The following is a 16,755-nucleotide window of genomic DNA, read 5'->3' on the forward strand; positions in this document are numbered from 1 at the left end:
ATTTACCTCTTTCCTCTGTGAAAACAGACAGTTTATTTCTACCCTTTGTTTCCTGTCTTTTAACCAGTTAATAATCCATGGGAAGACCATTCCTGTTATTCTATGACTGCTTACTTTGCTTAAGAGCCTTTGGTGAGGCACCTTGTCAAAGGCTTTCTGAAAATCTAAGTACACTATATCAACTGGATCATCCTTGTCTGCATGTTTGTTGGCCTCCTCAAAGAATTCTAATAAATGGGTGAGGCATGATTTCCCTTTACAAAAGCTGTGTTGACTCTTCCTCAACATGTTGTGGTCATCTACGTGTCTGATAATTCTGTTCTTTATTATAGCTTTAACCAATTTGCCTGGTATTACAGTTAGGCTTACCGACCTGTAATTGCCAGGACCTCCACTGGATCCTTTTTTAAAAATCAGAGTAACATTAGCTATCCTCCAGTCATATGGTACAAAAGCTGATTTATGCGATAGGTTACATACCACAGTTAATAGTTCGGCAATTTCATTGTTGAGTTCCTTCAGAACTCTTGGGTGAATACCATCTGGAACTGCTGAATTATTACCGTTTAATGTATTATTTTGTTCTCCAACCTTCTCTACTAACACCTCAATCTGGGACAGTTCCTCAGATCTGTCACCCAAAAAGAATGGCACTGGTTTGGAAATCTCCCTCACAACCTCTGCAATGAAGACTGATGCCAAGATTCATTTAGCTTCTCTACAATAGCATTGTTTTTGCTGAATGCTGCTTTAGCACTTCAATCGTCCAGTGGCCCCACTGATTGTTTGGCAGGCTTCGTGCTTCTGATGTACTTAAAGAAAATTACTCTTAGGTTTTTGGGTTTTTTTTGCTAGTTGGTCTTCAAATTCTTTTTTGGCCTAATTATAATTTTACACTTCACTTGCTAAAGTTTATGTTCCTTTCTATTTTCTTCATTAGGATTTCACTTCAAATTTGTAAAGGATGTCTTTTTGCTTCTAACGACCTTTTTAACTCGGCTGTTTTGGTGGCATTTTTTTTTTTTGGTTCACTTACTGTTTAATTTATTTAGAATATACATTTAGTTTGAGCCTCGATGGTGTTTTTAAATAGCTTTCACGCAGCTTGCAGGCATTTCACCTTTGTGACCAGGGCCGGCTCCAGGCACCAGCTTACCAAGCAGGTGCTTGGGGCGGCCACTTCGGAAAGGGGCGGCAGGTCCAGCTGTTCGGAGGCAATTCGGCGGACGGTCCCTCACTCCTGCTCGGAGCGAAGGACCTCCCGCTGAATTGCCGCCGCAGATCGCGATCGCGGCTTTTTTTTTTTTTTGGCTGCTTGGGGCGGCCAAAACCCTGGAGCCGGCCCTGTTTGTGACTGTTCCTTTTTAATTTCCATGTAACTAGCTTCCTCATTTTTGTGTAGTTCTCCGCTTTTATGTTAAATGCTACTGTGGTGGGTTTCTTTGTCCCCCCCCGCACCCTCCCCCCCACACACAGATGTTACATTTAATTGCATTGTGGTTGCTATTACAGAGCATTTCAACTATATTCACCTCTTGGACTAGATCCTGTGTGCCACTTAGGACTAAATCAAGAATTGCATCTCCCCATGTGGGTTCTAGGACTAGCTGTTCCCAGAAGCAGTCATTAATGGTGTCTAGAAATTTAATCTTTGCATCCCGTCTTGAGGTGATATGCTCCCAGGCAACATGGGGATAGTTGAAATTCCCCATTATTCTTAGGTTTTCTGTTTTTGTAGCCTCTCCCTGAGCTTTTCACAATCACCGTCACCATCCTGGTCAGGTGGTCAGTTGTATATTTCTGTTACTATACTCTTATTATTCAAGCTTGGAATTTCTATCCAGAGAGAGTCTATGGTACCGATTGATTCATTTAAGATTTTACTCTAATTGACTCTGTGCTTTCTTTCACATATAGTGCCCACTCCCCGAACAGCACAACCTACTCTGTCATTCCGATATATTTTGTACCCTGATATTACCGTGTCCCATTGATTATCCTCATTCCACCAAGATTCTGTGAGATATATTATGTCAATATGCCCAATTAATACCAGGCACTCAAGTTCATCCATCTTAGTATTTAGACTTGCAGCATTTGTATACAAGCACGTATACATTTCACTTTTTAGCTGTCTGCCTTCATGTGATGTAATTGAATGGGACTCCTTTTCGTTTCTCTTCAGTTTCCACCTGTACCTGATCAATTTCTATCTCTTGCTCTTTATTAGGATATAAAATATCCCCTCTAATAAATCCTCCCTCAGGGATGTCTTTGTCCAAACCATGTGTTCCCCGGCACCCATCGACTTTCCCCCAGCCCTTACTTTAAAAACTTCTCTACAACCTCTTCCATTTTGCATGCCAGCAATCTGGTTCTCTTTTGGTTTAGGTGGAACCCATCATTCCTGTATAGTCTCCTCCTTTCCCAAAAGGTTCCCCAGTTCCTAATAAACCTAAATCCCTCCTCCCAACACCTTAGTCTCATCTATGCGGTGAGATCCTGCAGTTCTGCCTGTCCAACTGTCCCTGTGCATGGAACTGGAAGCATTCCAAAAAATGGTGGTCCTGGACTTTAATCTCTCACCTTGCAGCCTAAATTTGTCCTCCAGGATCTCTCTCTTGTATCTTTCCCTATCTCACTGATACCTACATGTACCCCGACCACAGGCTCCTTCCCAGCACTGCACATAAGTCTATCTGGATGTCTCGAGAGGTCTGCAGCCCTCACACCATAAGCAATTCACCACGAGGTTCTCCCGATCATAACAATTCCAACTATCTACATTTCTAATAATCAAATCCCTCTTTACTATTACCTGTCTCTTTCTAACAACAGAAGTCCTCTCTCCAGGAGGAGTATACTCAGTGCAAGAGGATACCATGACATCATCTGCAAGGAAGGTTGCAACTATGGGATTGTTTACCTGCACTCCTGCTTGATGTTCTCATTCCCCAAGATTTTCATACTCCTCAACAGCCAGAGACTGTCTGACTGCTGGTGGAACTGCTCTACTGCATCTCTAACAGTCTCATCTATGTACTTCTCTGTTTCCCTTAGCTCTTCCAGTTCAGCCACTCTGGTCCCAAGAGCCCATACTCGTTCTCAGAGGACCATGAATTGCTTGCACCAAATGCACACGTATGCCACCTGACCACAAGGTAATCACACATGCTGCATGTGGTGTGATAAATTGGATAACCCCCACTCTGCTGCTCAACTGCTGCCTGTGTTATTTTTACTCTGGCAGGCGTTTGTTCATTTGTTCTTTGTGGTTTGGGTTTTTGCTGTTGTTTTGGACTGTAGTAGCTTCTTGCAAAGAAACAATAGTTGAGCGCTTACTCCGCAATCTGTCTTTGGGTATAGCCAATCCCGCAAATAATCCCTGATTTTGTCTCTCATTTCAGGGGAATGATCATTGAGATGGTAGAAGAGGCCACTCCAACACTACCTCAAGTCCTTATGCTTTTTGGATCTCCATCAACTTGTTTCCAGACCTGGCTCAGAGATTGAGCTGGATTATGGGCGAGAGCTAGCTGGCTGAGGCTCAATTAAGAGAAGACCGAAGGAATGCTGTCAAGCTGGAGAATGCAATAGTTAGAGTTGGAAGAGATGACACCAGGTCCCTCAAAAGAGGGAGCTTTGTCTGACATTTATTACTCAGGATTACAGCCTGGGTGTCACGTTGGATCCTTTTTTATTCCTAGACATTCAGGCAACAGCAAGTAGCCAAGATCACTTCTTTTCCATCTGTGCTTCTCAAGAAGGCTGAGAGCTTTCCTTTTGGAAGTGGACCGGGTCAGCTGTTTGTGCCTTTGTCCCATTAAAACCAGATCATGGCAAAGAGTTGTGCATGGGGGTGGTAACATGTTAAAAGCAGTCAGGAAAGTCAGGCAGTGCATGGCTGGCTTGCTTATTAAGCTGGGTACTTTCATCTGCACTGGCAACTAGAGCAGTCTCGGGTATTATTTTTTATATATATATAAAGCTTCACATGGTTTGGAACCTAATTGCAGTACTTTAAACACCACCCCCTCTACATATCTGTTACCATGGCAGCTGCAAACAGCGGACGTGCTCAGGCTGACAGCCTGGAACTTGCTCTCTTCCTTGCGGAGAGTATTTTTCTGATGTGCTGGAGGGCTGGAATAGGCATGATGATTTGGAAGTTTCATGCATATTGCTCCATTAGAACTGTCTATGGATTTTTTTTAATTACAACATACAGATTGCTAAAGCTTGGGACACAGGCTCCTCAAATAAATACTTTGTGCCTTGTTTTAAAGTTTCTTTCTGCAAGAGAAAAATAACAGACTAACCAGAATTCTGGTAAGGTTTTGTTTGAGGTTCAAAGATCAGAATCAGGGCAGTGTGAATCTCAATATTCTCTATTCTCTCTTGGGTAAAATCTACTATTCCTGACAATTACGGGAAATGCTGCAGTTATCAATAATAATAGTTTGCCTATCTATCCTGCCTTCCATCTGTGGATCATACACAGCTGTGTAAGCACCAGTGCATTAAGTCTTACGACATCCCTGTGACAGAGGTCTGCAACAACATTCCATTTTGTTTTCTGAGAAATGTGTCATTAATTGTGTAGAGCATGACACAACTGTGCTACAACTTAGCTGAAGTCTTCTAATTCAATGCTAGTGGAAGGGTGGTCTTTTCTTTAAGGCATAAAACAAGGTGTGTGGTGATCTGTGTCCCTTCCACACACTTCCCATGGGACCTAGAGAACATCACTTGATTCAAAGGTGTCAACGGGGCACCCCAAAACAGAGGCATTCCAAATTAGTAGCCACTTTTACAAATTGTTGGCCTTAACCTCACTGCACATCAGTTCCCCCTGTACAACAAGGTAACAATCCTCTTCTATTGCATAAGGGGAGCTTAGTTCATTATTTTCATAGATTCCAAGGCCAGAAATCTGACCTCCTGTAGAACATAGGGCAAAAAACTTCCCCGAAGTAATTCCTCTTAGAGCAGATCTTTTATAAGTGGTCATCGAGACAATGGAGAATCCACCAGGACCCTTGGTAAGTTGTACCAAGAGCTGGAAAAGTGTTTTTAAATTCTCAGACAGAACGTGCCGCAAAATGCACATTGTTAGCATCATCATCATCATCACATTATTTTTAGATTGTGATGTTTTTTGTCACAGAAACCAACCAAAACATATTAACAATCAAGTCTTAAGGAGATGGTAAATCTCAGCCATGTCTTTCTGGCTGCGTCAGACAGCTTCCTCGTTATCTACCCATGCTATAAGGCAATGAGTGCCCTCAACTCCTTCAGGCGACAGGGTGAGTTGAGGGCACCCCACATCTCGTAGAATCAGACTCTATACTACAGCCAGATGTTGTGCTGGAAGTCAATGCGACATGTCAAGACTGACATTCCCATTGACTTGTCTCTTACTCCAGGCCTGTATCCCACATACCTCCTGGGTGTGGTATTCTGTCCCATCAGGAGGGGAGGAAGGAGAACACACACCCACCCACCCACCTTTCCTCCCTCCCTCCCTCCAGCCTTAGCTAAGAGCCATATGGCTTTTAGCTCATGAGGTAGAGGCTCATGCACTAAACTCCAAAGGCCCCAGGTTCGATCCCACCCACTGATGACCAGGGTTTGTCAGTGTTACAAGTGAGGGCTCATCTGAGATTTCACTTGGGAAGTCTCTGAAGCTCGGGACGCGTTTCCTCTGCTAGGGGAGGTATGTAACCCCCACACCTCCTGGGTGTGATGTTCTGTCCCATCTAGAGGCACCGAGACCACTTAGAGAGAGAGATTAATCAGTCTGCTCTACAGCCTTAGCTAACAGCCATATGGCCTTTAGCTCATGCACTACGCTCCAGAGGCCCCAGGTTCGATTCTGCCCACGGACAACTGTTGTCTGTCAGTGTTACACAGTCACTGGGGCATTACCAGCATTGTAATCAGAGGAAAGAGTGATAGCACGAGCCACAGAAATGAGTCAAAAATCCAGGAATAACCTACTTCAAACAACTATTCCCCTGCTGGACATCTGGCAGCTACCAACTATGCCTCCTAGGTGGTTTTTAGAATTAGTTCTGATAGCTCCCCATCCCTCTCTGCACAGCTCATGTAGGAACCAGAGAGAACTGTACTCAGGGTGCAGTCCCTTTGGTACCCTAAATACTCCCCTGGGGCACCCCAAAAAGGTGCAGAGGGGCAGAGGACAGGTGGCTGGCCACCCCATGCAGAATAGACACCGCAGTTTCTGCACTACTCGGTGCAGCAAGCAGCTCCGGGAGGCACTGTGCCTGCACAGAACAGGAGGCCCATAGTGTTTCCGCTGGGGCTGGGTGCCTTTGCACTGCCCCCAGTACAGGGCTGCACTAGCGAGATGCTCTCTAGCCGCTAGCAGTTATTTTCATATCCTCAATGGTGCTGCTGACAAATATTCTCAATCAGCACGTAAACCACTGACACGTGATAGCACAACCCAGAGGAGAAGTCCCACAATAGGATCCCGTGCAAGCCTGTCCCTTTGCAAACAGGGCTCTTTGCAATGTAGGGAAGAGAAGAGCGCTCCCAGATAATGGTTATCAATACGCTGGGCCTCCAGAAGGCATAAGCAGTTTTGTTTTGATTCTAAAAAGAGCTGTTCAAGCCTATGAACGCTTCCCCCATGATCCTTAGTTCCACCTATTGGTATGGTCTGGTTATAACCCAACCCCCACCCCCACCGCACATGGCAGTTCGAATGGAGGAGGATCCCAGCGGCCCTGATATTTTGAGAAAAGAGGAAAATATTGAGCTTACCTTTAAAGTTAAAACAAATCAATATTTCTCTGTATTTTCTTAACTTTACTGCTCCTCCTCCTCCCCCTCCCTTTGACTAAAACACACAAGGTCAAAGCCCAATAGAAAGGCTACCACAAGTGAATTGATTTGTTTAAAATTAAGCATTAAAATAGAGTGAGGAAAACCCCACCATATATATATTTTGAAAAACCCTAGAATGAGCATTTCCTTGGCATTCCCTTCTTTCCATTTGCTTTGGCCCAGCAATATACTTAGGCAGTCTATGGTTCGGTAGCCCCTCTCTATTCAGCAAAGCACTTAGGAACACGCTTAACATTAAGCATGTGCTTCAGTGCTTTGCTGAATAAGGACAGACTTCGCACGTGCTTAAATGCTTTACTGAATTGGTGCCGTAAGCATGTGTGTGACTTCAAGTATCCAAACAGCCTCATTGACTTTAATGGGGGCTACTCACATCCTGAAGGTTAAGCACATGCTTAGATGCATTGCTGGATCTGGGCTCTTACAGGGACAAAGCACCCAAAGGGGAAACTCAAGAGAAACAAATCAAAGGAGTTTTCTGCTTTAAAAAAAAAATCATTTGCAATGTTAATGCCATAAAGTCAAAGACTTTTTTTTAAATGAAAATGTGACACAGCTTTTTCCAATTCTGCCTAACTCTTCCCAACTGCTTGGATGGATGATATGTTAATTTTGTGGCACAGTTGCTGGAGGGAGAACAGTACAATCTCCCATGGTACACTGCACTCCATTTATAATGGACACGGTTTGAATTCAATCATTTGTTATAGTCCTCAGAAAGTCACTTCTCCAAAGCAAACATTCTATGAAATACAATTTTCTCTAATTATACCAGACAAACTTCAATCCAAAATGGACTTTCTGAGCTTTTATGGGCATCTGCTGTTTTAATGCTGGAAGGAAGAGCTGGCAAGTGTAGAAACAGAATGGAGAGGCCACAGAGATTTAATTTCCTATAAAATAGCTCCCCACAAGCTGTTTAAACTTTCCTTAGCTAGACCAATACTCTGAAGATTTTTGAGATTTGTACTGCAACACTTCCAATAAGCACTGCTTGTGTTCTCACTGCCCAGGAGATTCCAAGAACACACTCGCAGATTTATGGTGTTCCCTTCCCAAATAACCCCATGTTTCCAGCTACAAAATTAATTTAAATAAACAGAGAAGAAAGGAACAGACTCACTTGGATGGTTTTTGAGTATTTTTTAATATCTACCATAAATCTGATCACTCACATGCTGTTTCACACACTTACACTTCTGTCACACACACTTCCTTGCTTTCACAACCAACCCACAGAAATAACGTAATGCATATGAAATTGGGCACACAGAGCTGCTGATTAAGAATTGACTACAGTCAGACAGCTACTAGCAAACCTACAGTGGGACTGTGTATTTATTAATTCAGTACTTAATTGACATGTGAATGAGAGGTGTGTGTCATGTGTGTTGATTTCCTTTTCACTCCCAGACTGCATTGCACAGGATTCATTGGGAGGAGGGATAGCTCAGTGGTTTGAGCATTGGCCTGCTTAAACTTAGGGTTGTGAGTTCAATCCTTGAGGGGGCCATTTAGGGATCTGGGACAAAATCTGTCTGGGGATTGGGCCTGCTTTGAGCAGGGAGTCGGACTAGATGACCTCCTGAGGTCCCTTCCAGCCCTGATATTCTATGATTGATTTTTTGGTGGGAGGAGGGATAGCTCAGTGGTTTGAACATTGGCCTGCTAAACCCAGGGTTGTGAGTTCAATCCTTGAGGGGGCCATTTAGGTGTCTGGGGATTGGTTCTGCTTTGAGCAGGGGGTTGGACTAGATGACCTCCTGAGGTCCCTTCCAATCCTGATATTCTATGATTGTCAGGAGGAATTTGGTTTCCAGTCCTTTTGTTATTATTATTGTTGTTGTTAATATTATTATTACTAGTAAAGCCAAACTCATGGAATTAAAATCTGCATTCATTTGTGAATCCAGCATAAAAACTGCTGAACCGATGAATTTGGCACTTGGGGCACTGATCATAAGCAATAATCTATCAACATATAGATGCTTTTTAGGACAAAATGGCATTTCCCATTCTGTAAGCTCATCTGGTGCAAACGACTCTTCTCAGAGGTTCAGCTGTAAACATAGAATCATAGAATCATAGACTACCAGGGCTGGAAGGGACCTCAGGAGGTCATCTAGTCCAACCCTCTGCTCAAAGCAGGACCAATCCCCAAACATGTATTCTGAGCTGAAAACTGGTAGACTGGGAATGTGTTAGTTCTGTCATGTAATGGTTTTCTTTTAACATTGTTTCAGCTGTTTGAATTAATGGAGATTTTAAAAAAATGGTATAAAAATGCCAACCATTTTTTCTGCTCCTACAATGAAAACTACGTTTCAGTTATTTTTGTGGAATTCGAGGTGGTTAGTTAATACTGTGACTTTGCACTTCTTGACAAAAAAAGTCCATTACAATTGTCCAACAGTTCAAATGGAATAAGTGGCTATGCTTTATTGAGTTTCCCATTGTCTTCAATGGGCTTTGGCCAGATCCCATGGACATTGTTATTTAGTAGGATTCCCTGTATCCATTTTACCTTCCCCACTCTAACCAAAGTACCCTACCTATAATGACCACATCATCACCTGCACTATTGAGAAGGATAGGGGATCAGCACAAGTCTTCTGCTAACCCACCGAGTTTTTGCTAAGCAACTTGGATCAGGTGGAGGCAACAAGAGCTAGAGATTAGTCATCAAAATAGGGGTCTCTTAAAGCCCACAGACATACCATATCTTACAAAGTCCTGGCACTGACTCTCATGGCTAACACTTCATTCAGATTTGCAGCATGCTGGGCAGCCACTAGGCCTTCTTCATATATTTTGGGGAAAAGGCTGGCACATGGTGGACACCACCAGATACCAAAAAATATCTGCTTCTGGCCCTATGGGGGCAGAATGTTTTTTTTTATTTTGCCTGCAGTCAATGGATTAACGGCTTCTATTTGAAGCCATTAATGTCCTCAACAAGAGAATTATCGTAACTCCACTACAATCCCACCACAACCAAGCAACCAACTGCTTTGATGTTGTTGCCATTGCTCTTTATTTTAAGAAGAAATGTAATGAACAAATTCCCACAGATAACCGCAACAAAAATCTGCACTTAAGGATTTGATTTAAACACACAGAAATTCTGAGTCAAAAGGGCTTACTTTCCACATGCAACAACAACAGTTGTCAAGAGAGACCACTCCGTTGGTATTTTCAACTTTATACCCCCAATGTTGAACCATTCTAAGTAAAGCTAAAAAAAATACCACATTAATGTGTCAAATACAACTGAAAACTACTTTTTTTTCATGCGGCTTCATTCAGTGGAAGAGAAGGGCAGAAGTGTATTACACTGCACCAAAACATAACATTACCTTAATCATTCAGGGCTACATAAATGTTGTCATGACTTCAATGAGCATACTTTGCCTAAGTTGATATTGTTAATACCACACACTGCTGATTTTATTATTTCTTAATCAGTAATAAACTGTATTTAATAATTCTGTGTGTAGTTACAAAGGGAAACACATTGAATGTGATTAACTGAACAGGAACAAGAGTTTGTGAATCCTTCGCAAACATTTTGAGTGCCAGAAAATATTTAGCAGTTAACAATTGCTTTTCACAATCATGTTGGATTACATTTTTGGACCCAGGTCCTGCAAATAAACTCCTACAATAAACTCCATGTAGGTGGACACCTCCCAGTGAAATGGCACAAACTCAGGATCGGCACTTAAAGATTAGCTGATACAGTACACATGACTCCTATCTTAGAAAGGTTTCCATAAAAGCACAAATCAAGTCATCTTGCATGGGATTTTAGCTTCTGTATATAATGACCATGGCAAACTGCAAGTAATCAACAGCGTGTATTGCTTAAATCAGCTTTACAACCTTCTATATGACAACAGCACAAGAAAAGGGAAAGGAGCACAAGAGAAAAGGATTTCTGTTAGATAATAAATGCCTCAATAGTCAGGCATTTGGGACACAAGATCAAGGCACAGGAAGAGACAGAATCAGAGTGACCTACCAATAGTCACAAATATTATCTATATCATGTCTCTTTTTATTCTAGCATACTATGGAATGTGTTCATTTCACAGCCTATGACCATTACACTGTACCCACACACACAAACTCCTAGTACCTGTATAATCTCATGCAAACACACAGCAATGCATATATATGTACTGGATTAAATCAAACATCCAACAAGCAAAGAATGTTAAATACCATACCTTTGAGTCATAATCTTATAGGCATCTGGCAGATAACAGCGGATATTCTCCATCTGAGCAGGATCAGAGTCACAGATTTTATCATCGGTCCTACCATAGTTGGCACTTTCAATCATGATGACATCTGTTCCCGGGCAGCGAAGTTCTATTGGATAGCTCTCACAGGACAGTTCCCGTCGGACCACGGCCATAGGAACGGGGGCACGACTGAAAGCTAGAGAGGATAAAACAAAGCATTTATCTTCAGCATGGAGAATAGGATTAAGAGCAGGAACACTGCCTTTTTTATTGTTTTTGTACTGTATAGTAAGACCTTTTCTAAAGGGTTTGGCACTAGGTGATACCTGTACTTGACTACCCTTGCAGTGTGGCTAGAGCGCTGGACAGGGACTGAGGAGACCTGACTCTACCACGGAACTGCTGGGTGACCATGGACAAGTCACTTCATCACTCTGTACCTCAGTTTCCCCACCTGTAAAAAGGGGATGATGAAACTGACCTCCTTTGTAAGTACTTTGAGGTCTACTGATTGAAAAGTGCTACAAAAGAGCTAGATATATTATTTCCTTCAGTATTACACCATGGAGACGTTCTGTTTTGTTTTTAAACAAACAGCCTTCACAAGTTACAAGAACTTTAAGCATAAAATTATTTTATTATTGTGTTCTATGTGAAAAGCTTCACACAGTTACCAAGTTCCACGTCTCTTTATTGCTCTTGATTAAGTGGGGAAATTATCTTTTGGATGAGGCTTTAAATGGCAAGGTTCTGTGTGCTCTGTCTCTCTTGCATGGCACTCTTTGTGAGGGAACATGGCTTTGCCAGTGTCCGTAGATAACATTTCCCTAATGACCTCCCGCAGTTTTACCAGTGGCTTCAATGGAAGCTGAGTTAGGCCAATGCTGAGTACTTTTCAAAATTGCACCCACCAAGCACTCAAAATCAACCCTGGAACCGCGTCTGTGTGTACCTGAATTTTGCCCAGGTCCTTCAAATGTTCCTAGAAATCTGAGTAATTTTTATATGTGGATAAATATGAAATGTATGGGAATGCGATCTGTGGTATACTTCATCTTTGATCCTGGTCTACTGGGATACATCACATGATACACTCTTTGCATCAAGGCACATTGAATTTCTCCTGTGTTCTTGATCTGACTGAGTTTCTCCCATATGATCAGGAGCCTGCTTAGCAGAAGCCCTTTCTTCTGGCTTTAATCAGTAAGAGCAGGGTCCTCCTATCCAGCCAGGGAAAATATATTTTCTTCCTGTCCTCACCCCTGTGTCTGAGTGACTGATTGGCAAGCAGCATCCCAGGACATTACATTCATTTCTGTATAGTGTTCTATCAGTGCACACTACCTTGTCATTCATTTGTACTCTGTCTTCAGTAAATATATTCTGGCATTTAGGCGTTGGTAAGGATTACCCTGAGATCAGAGTTCTGTTGTTGTATCAGAGCTGTGGTCTAATCCTTGTGAACTCCTGAAAGAGGGCTGTGCACTCCTTCTCTAATTACCCGACTTAATATTAGTTCATGTTTTAGCTCATAAAATAAATGTATCCCAGTTTTACACAGGGAACAGTCTTTCCCGGAGATCAGAACTCTATTGTTTTCTTGATGTCTCTGTTGCACCTACGGTTGCCAACCCTCCAGGATTGTCCTGGAGACTCCAGGAATTCAAAATTAATCTTTCATTAAAGATTATGTCATGTGATGGCAACTCTAGTTTCACCAGATAGCTCAACTCAACCATAGAGGTCAGGGGGGATGGGAACCATGTTTGCTCAAATTTGAACATGTTGGAACATCAGGGCCTGCCAACCCAGGTGGTTTTCACACACAAGAAACTTGCAACTCCGTTTTAAAGTACATTTGGAAGGGTTTGCAGAGCTCCAATTGCAAAGGTACAAGGTCTGAAAGTTCACCCTGTTTTCTGGAACACTGGGCTAAAAAGTGGTCCGGGAAGTATTCTTGTTTGCACATATTTTCTTTGGTACTGGCCCCTCTCAAAGGCAGCCAGCTTTTGGGGAAGAGCTGTGCGAGTTCTCACTGAAGCAATTTTTATACCTATCACTCACTTTTTGAGCAGAATGGTGGATTTTAGCACAGGGCCGACTTCATTCCCTCCTAGTGCCAAGTCCTCAGAGAACTCTTATTAGCTGCCAGAGACAGTGGCAAGATGAAGAGTCCAACCAATGTCTGCTGGTTTTGGCTGAGTTTTGGAGCTTTGTTTGTTGGCTGGCTCCTCTGGCAATCTGGATTTTCTCTTAGGGCAGACAGTAGCCATCTGTGTTTTACACACAACGAAGAGGAAGCTTGCAATGAAGAGGGACTTTTTGATCATTGTTTGCCCTACTTTGGGGGTTTTGGGCACATACATGGACCTCAGCGGCTTGAGAGGCATGGTCTAAGTATCTCTTACACCCCTGTCGCCACCTCGTTATACATGAGCCCTAAATCAAATACTTTCCGAAGTAGGTTTCTGCTTTTGATTTCTATACTTGATCTGCGTTGTTGGGTTGTTTTATTTATTTAAACAAATCTATGCTGTTAAATTAAATTAGAGTTCAAAATGAAGCTGCTAGAGAATACCAAATTTAAACAAACAGAAATTAACCAATCTGGTGTTCATGTGTACAAATCTGACACATTTGTCGAATGGCAAACTTGAGCATATATTGCTGAACCTCATTCATATCACAACTGGTGTAAATTGAAGATGGGGAATTATTACTAATAATATGGTTTTGTTAGAATATATGTTTAACTGAGGGATTTCAGTCTGACCCTGTTGCTCCAATCTCAAATTGACGCTATAGAAGTTGACTCTACAGACAGTAACAGTTCAATATTTGGGGCTCATGATGCTGCAGAATTTGATTTTGCAATTACTGTGAAGGTACAGAGGATTAATAAAAGAAGTATGCATGTTTTTCAATGAGGTGTGAGAGTACATTTCAGTTTCTTACCTCTATTGTAAGATAACGAAGGAAGATGGAGTCTGTACGGCATTGATCTGCTGAACATTCAAAGTTAATCCCCAAATATAGCGCTTCCAAAGAAACATTTATGGTTTGCTTCCCATTAAGGGACAACAATAGCGCACGCTGCCCTAGCACATGTTGTGCCAGACTCAAACATGACCAGACATTATTTATAATGTCCTGGAAATCAGTATTCTGACATAGGCTACTCAAACAATAACTTCCGAGGGACATGAGTGCTGGTCCTCAAAAAGACAACATTAACATAGAAATACCACATGTGCTGTGCGACTATAGTTATGTTCTAGGTCTAGCGTGAGGAAATATCTAAGGCATCATAGATAATTATTTCCTCTCTCTATTGGAAAGAAAACGTAAGTATCTCAGATACCACAGTGTGATTACCAAAGGCTGCTGTCTATGTTTTATGGAAACCACTATTAATCACCCTTTCCTGCTTCATCCAAATATTAGTGTAGCCCATATCACGTTCATCTTTCATGATGGCTGCAGTAAATATTTCAAGTGTTTGATATTTTGAGGTCCTTTTAAGCAAATCTATTATTATTATTTAATGTTTTGGTCCTATATAATAATCTCACTTAAGCAGGTTTCAGAGTAGCAGCCATGTTAGTCTGTATCCGTAAAAAGAACAGGAGTACTTGTGGCACCTTAGAGACTAACAAATTTATTAGAGCATAAGCTTTCGTGGGCTACAACCCACTTCTTCGGATGCATATAGAGTGAAACATATATTGAGGAGATATATATACACACATACAGAGAGCATGAACAGGTGGGAGTTGCCTTACCAACTCTGAGAGGCCAATTAAGTAAGAGGGAAAAAAAACTTTTGAAGTGATAATCAAGATAGCTCAGTACAGACAGTTTGATAAGAAGTGTGAGAATACTTACAAGGGGAGATAGATTCAATGTTTGTAATGGCTCAGCCATTCCCAGTCCTTATTCTCACTTAAGCAATTTCCCTTGATTTCTCTATGAATTGCAAAGATTTCTGCTATGAAATCACATATGTCGAAATCCAAACATGAAGGATAACACTCATTACAAGCATCCCATAGTTTGATTTATAGAAATGCTTTTTCTTTAAAAAAAAAAGCTGCCTATCCATATACTATAGGCTCCTTTGATATAACTTTAAAAATATACCCTCAGAATGCAGCAATAGTTAGTACAACCTACCACCAGTGAGCCAGGCAATTTCAAAACAATGCCTCCCCCATCCCCTTTTGAATAATCTCCCATCTTTACAATCTCCATCTCACACACAGATCCTTATTGAGGCTCCTAAATAAGTGACCTGATTGTCCATTCGTGGGGCAGACAGGAGTGGGGAGCATTCAGGGGCACACATCACCTGAGCGGGGTAAAGTGCTTTATTTCAGACAAAATCAGGAATGACACAGACTCAACATGACTCCTGGATGTTGTGAGAACTTCCAAAGACTCTGAAATGCCTCCTGCCACACTGATTTTCAAAATAGATCAGTACCCAATGGCTCCTATTGAAATCAAGCGCCTTATTCAGGTATTCAGATCAAGTGCCTTATTCAGGAGCCTAAATCCAGATGCGGGAATCACTTATTTTTTAAAATCTTGACCTAAAGGATATGAGGTGCGAAAATCAAAGGTAAGAGGCTAGGGTCTCTTCACAGCCAAATGTTAGAACTGTCCTATTATCCATCCTCTGTTTAATTTCAGTTACCTTGTTTATTGGCTAGCGCTCAGTAAGAACAGCAGCATGGTGTTTTACTCAACACCGCTGAAGGCAGATGTGGTGACAATTTTACTTTTGTAACGACATCCAGGACAACCTACGATGGAACCTCATGCTGCTGAAATTACACAGGGCCAAGCAGTAACTGAGGGTGAGATGGTAACAGGTAATGACAGGATTTATCTAGGCAATACAGAATTTCTTCTTCTTTGTTAATTTCTAGAGTTGGAAAATTAAACAAGTCATCAAAATCTTTCGCTTTCCTCCTGACCCCTTCACTTTTGACCTCAAAACATAATTGCCTCTTGTCATGCCTGCAGGGCATCGGCTTGTAGTTATTACCGCTGCACTTAATCAAATGTTAAAATATCTTTTAAATTACATGTATTCTCGGTTGCTACAGACTTGCTGAGCTTCAGTACAGTTAGAAGCATGATGGCAGCAGATGTACTTTCAAAGAAATTGTGGGTTGGTGTTTTTAATTAGAATTCATGTGTAATTTCCCCTGAAAAAACATTGCAGCCAGATTTTCAGAGTGCATTTTAAGTGCACATGTTGGGGCAATGATGCAGAAAAATGCACATGCAAAGAATAATTATTTTCAGTAATTCTATGCAGGTAACAATATGGGAACTGCCCAGTTAAATAACTTACTGCTCCCAAATTCAAGTGCAATGCATCATTTTCCCCCTACAAATTCAGGGAAATGTTTTTGTGTTTGCAATTTCTCACTAGCCAACAGCCCCATATTAGGTCTTGATTCAGAAAAAAAAATCTATTCAGGAAGCCTGCTTAAGTATGTGCTTAACATTAAATCACTGAAGTCATTGGGCCTTAAGCACTTACTTAAAGTTAAGCATAGGCTTAAGTGCTTTACAACATTGAGGCCTTGTTTAGAATACTTGGCTCTTTCTATTTAAAACA

The 16,755-nt window shown here is 41.7% G+C and overlaps 1 protein-coding gene across 11 annotated transcripts in view; it reads right to left on the minus strand.

Moving 5' to 3' along the window:
• Window positions 1-16,755, minus strand: part of ADGRL3 (adhesion G protein-coupled receptor L3) — a 518,922-nt gene that overhangs the window by 444,348 nt on the left and 57,819 nt on the right. For all 11 annotated transcript variants that reach the window (XM_029911933.1, XM_029911932.1, XM_029911929.1 and 8 more), the window contains exon 2: window positions 11,106-11,319. In XM_029911933.1, coding sequence (XP_029767793.1) covers window positions 11,106-11,319 — 214 coding nt within the window. The remainder of the gene's footprint in view (window positions 1-11,105; window positions 11,320-16,755) is intronic.

The sequence above is a fragment of the Terrapene carolina genome, unplaced genomic scaffold (assembly GCF_002925995.2).
Source record: "Terrapene carolina triunguis isolate 2854851 unplaced genomic scaffold, T_m_triunguis-2.0 Scaffold136, whole genome shotgun sequence".
Lineage (NCBI taxonomy): Eukaryota > Metazoa > Chordata > Testudines > Emydidae > Terrapene > Terrapene triunguis.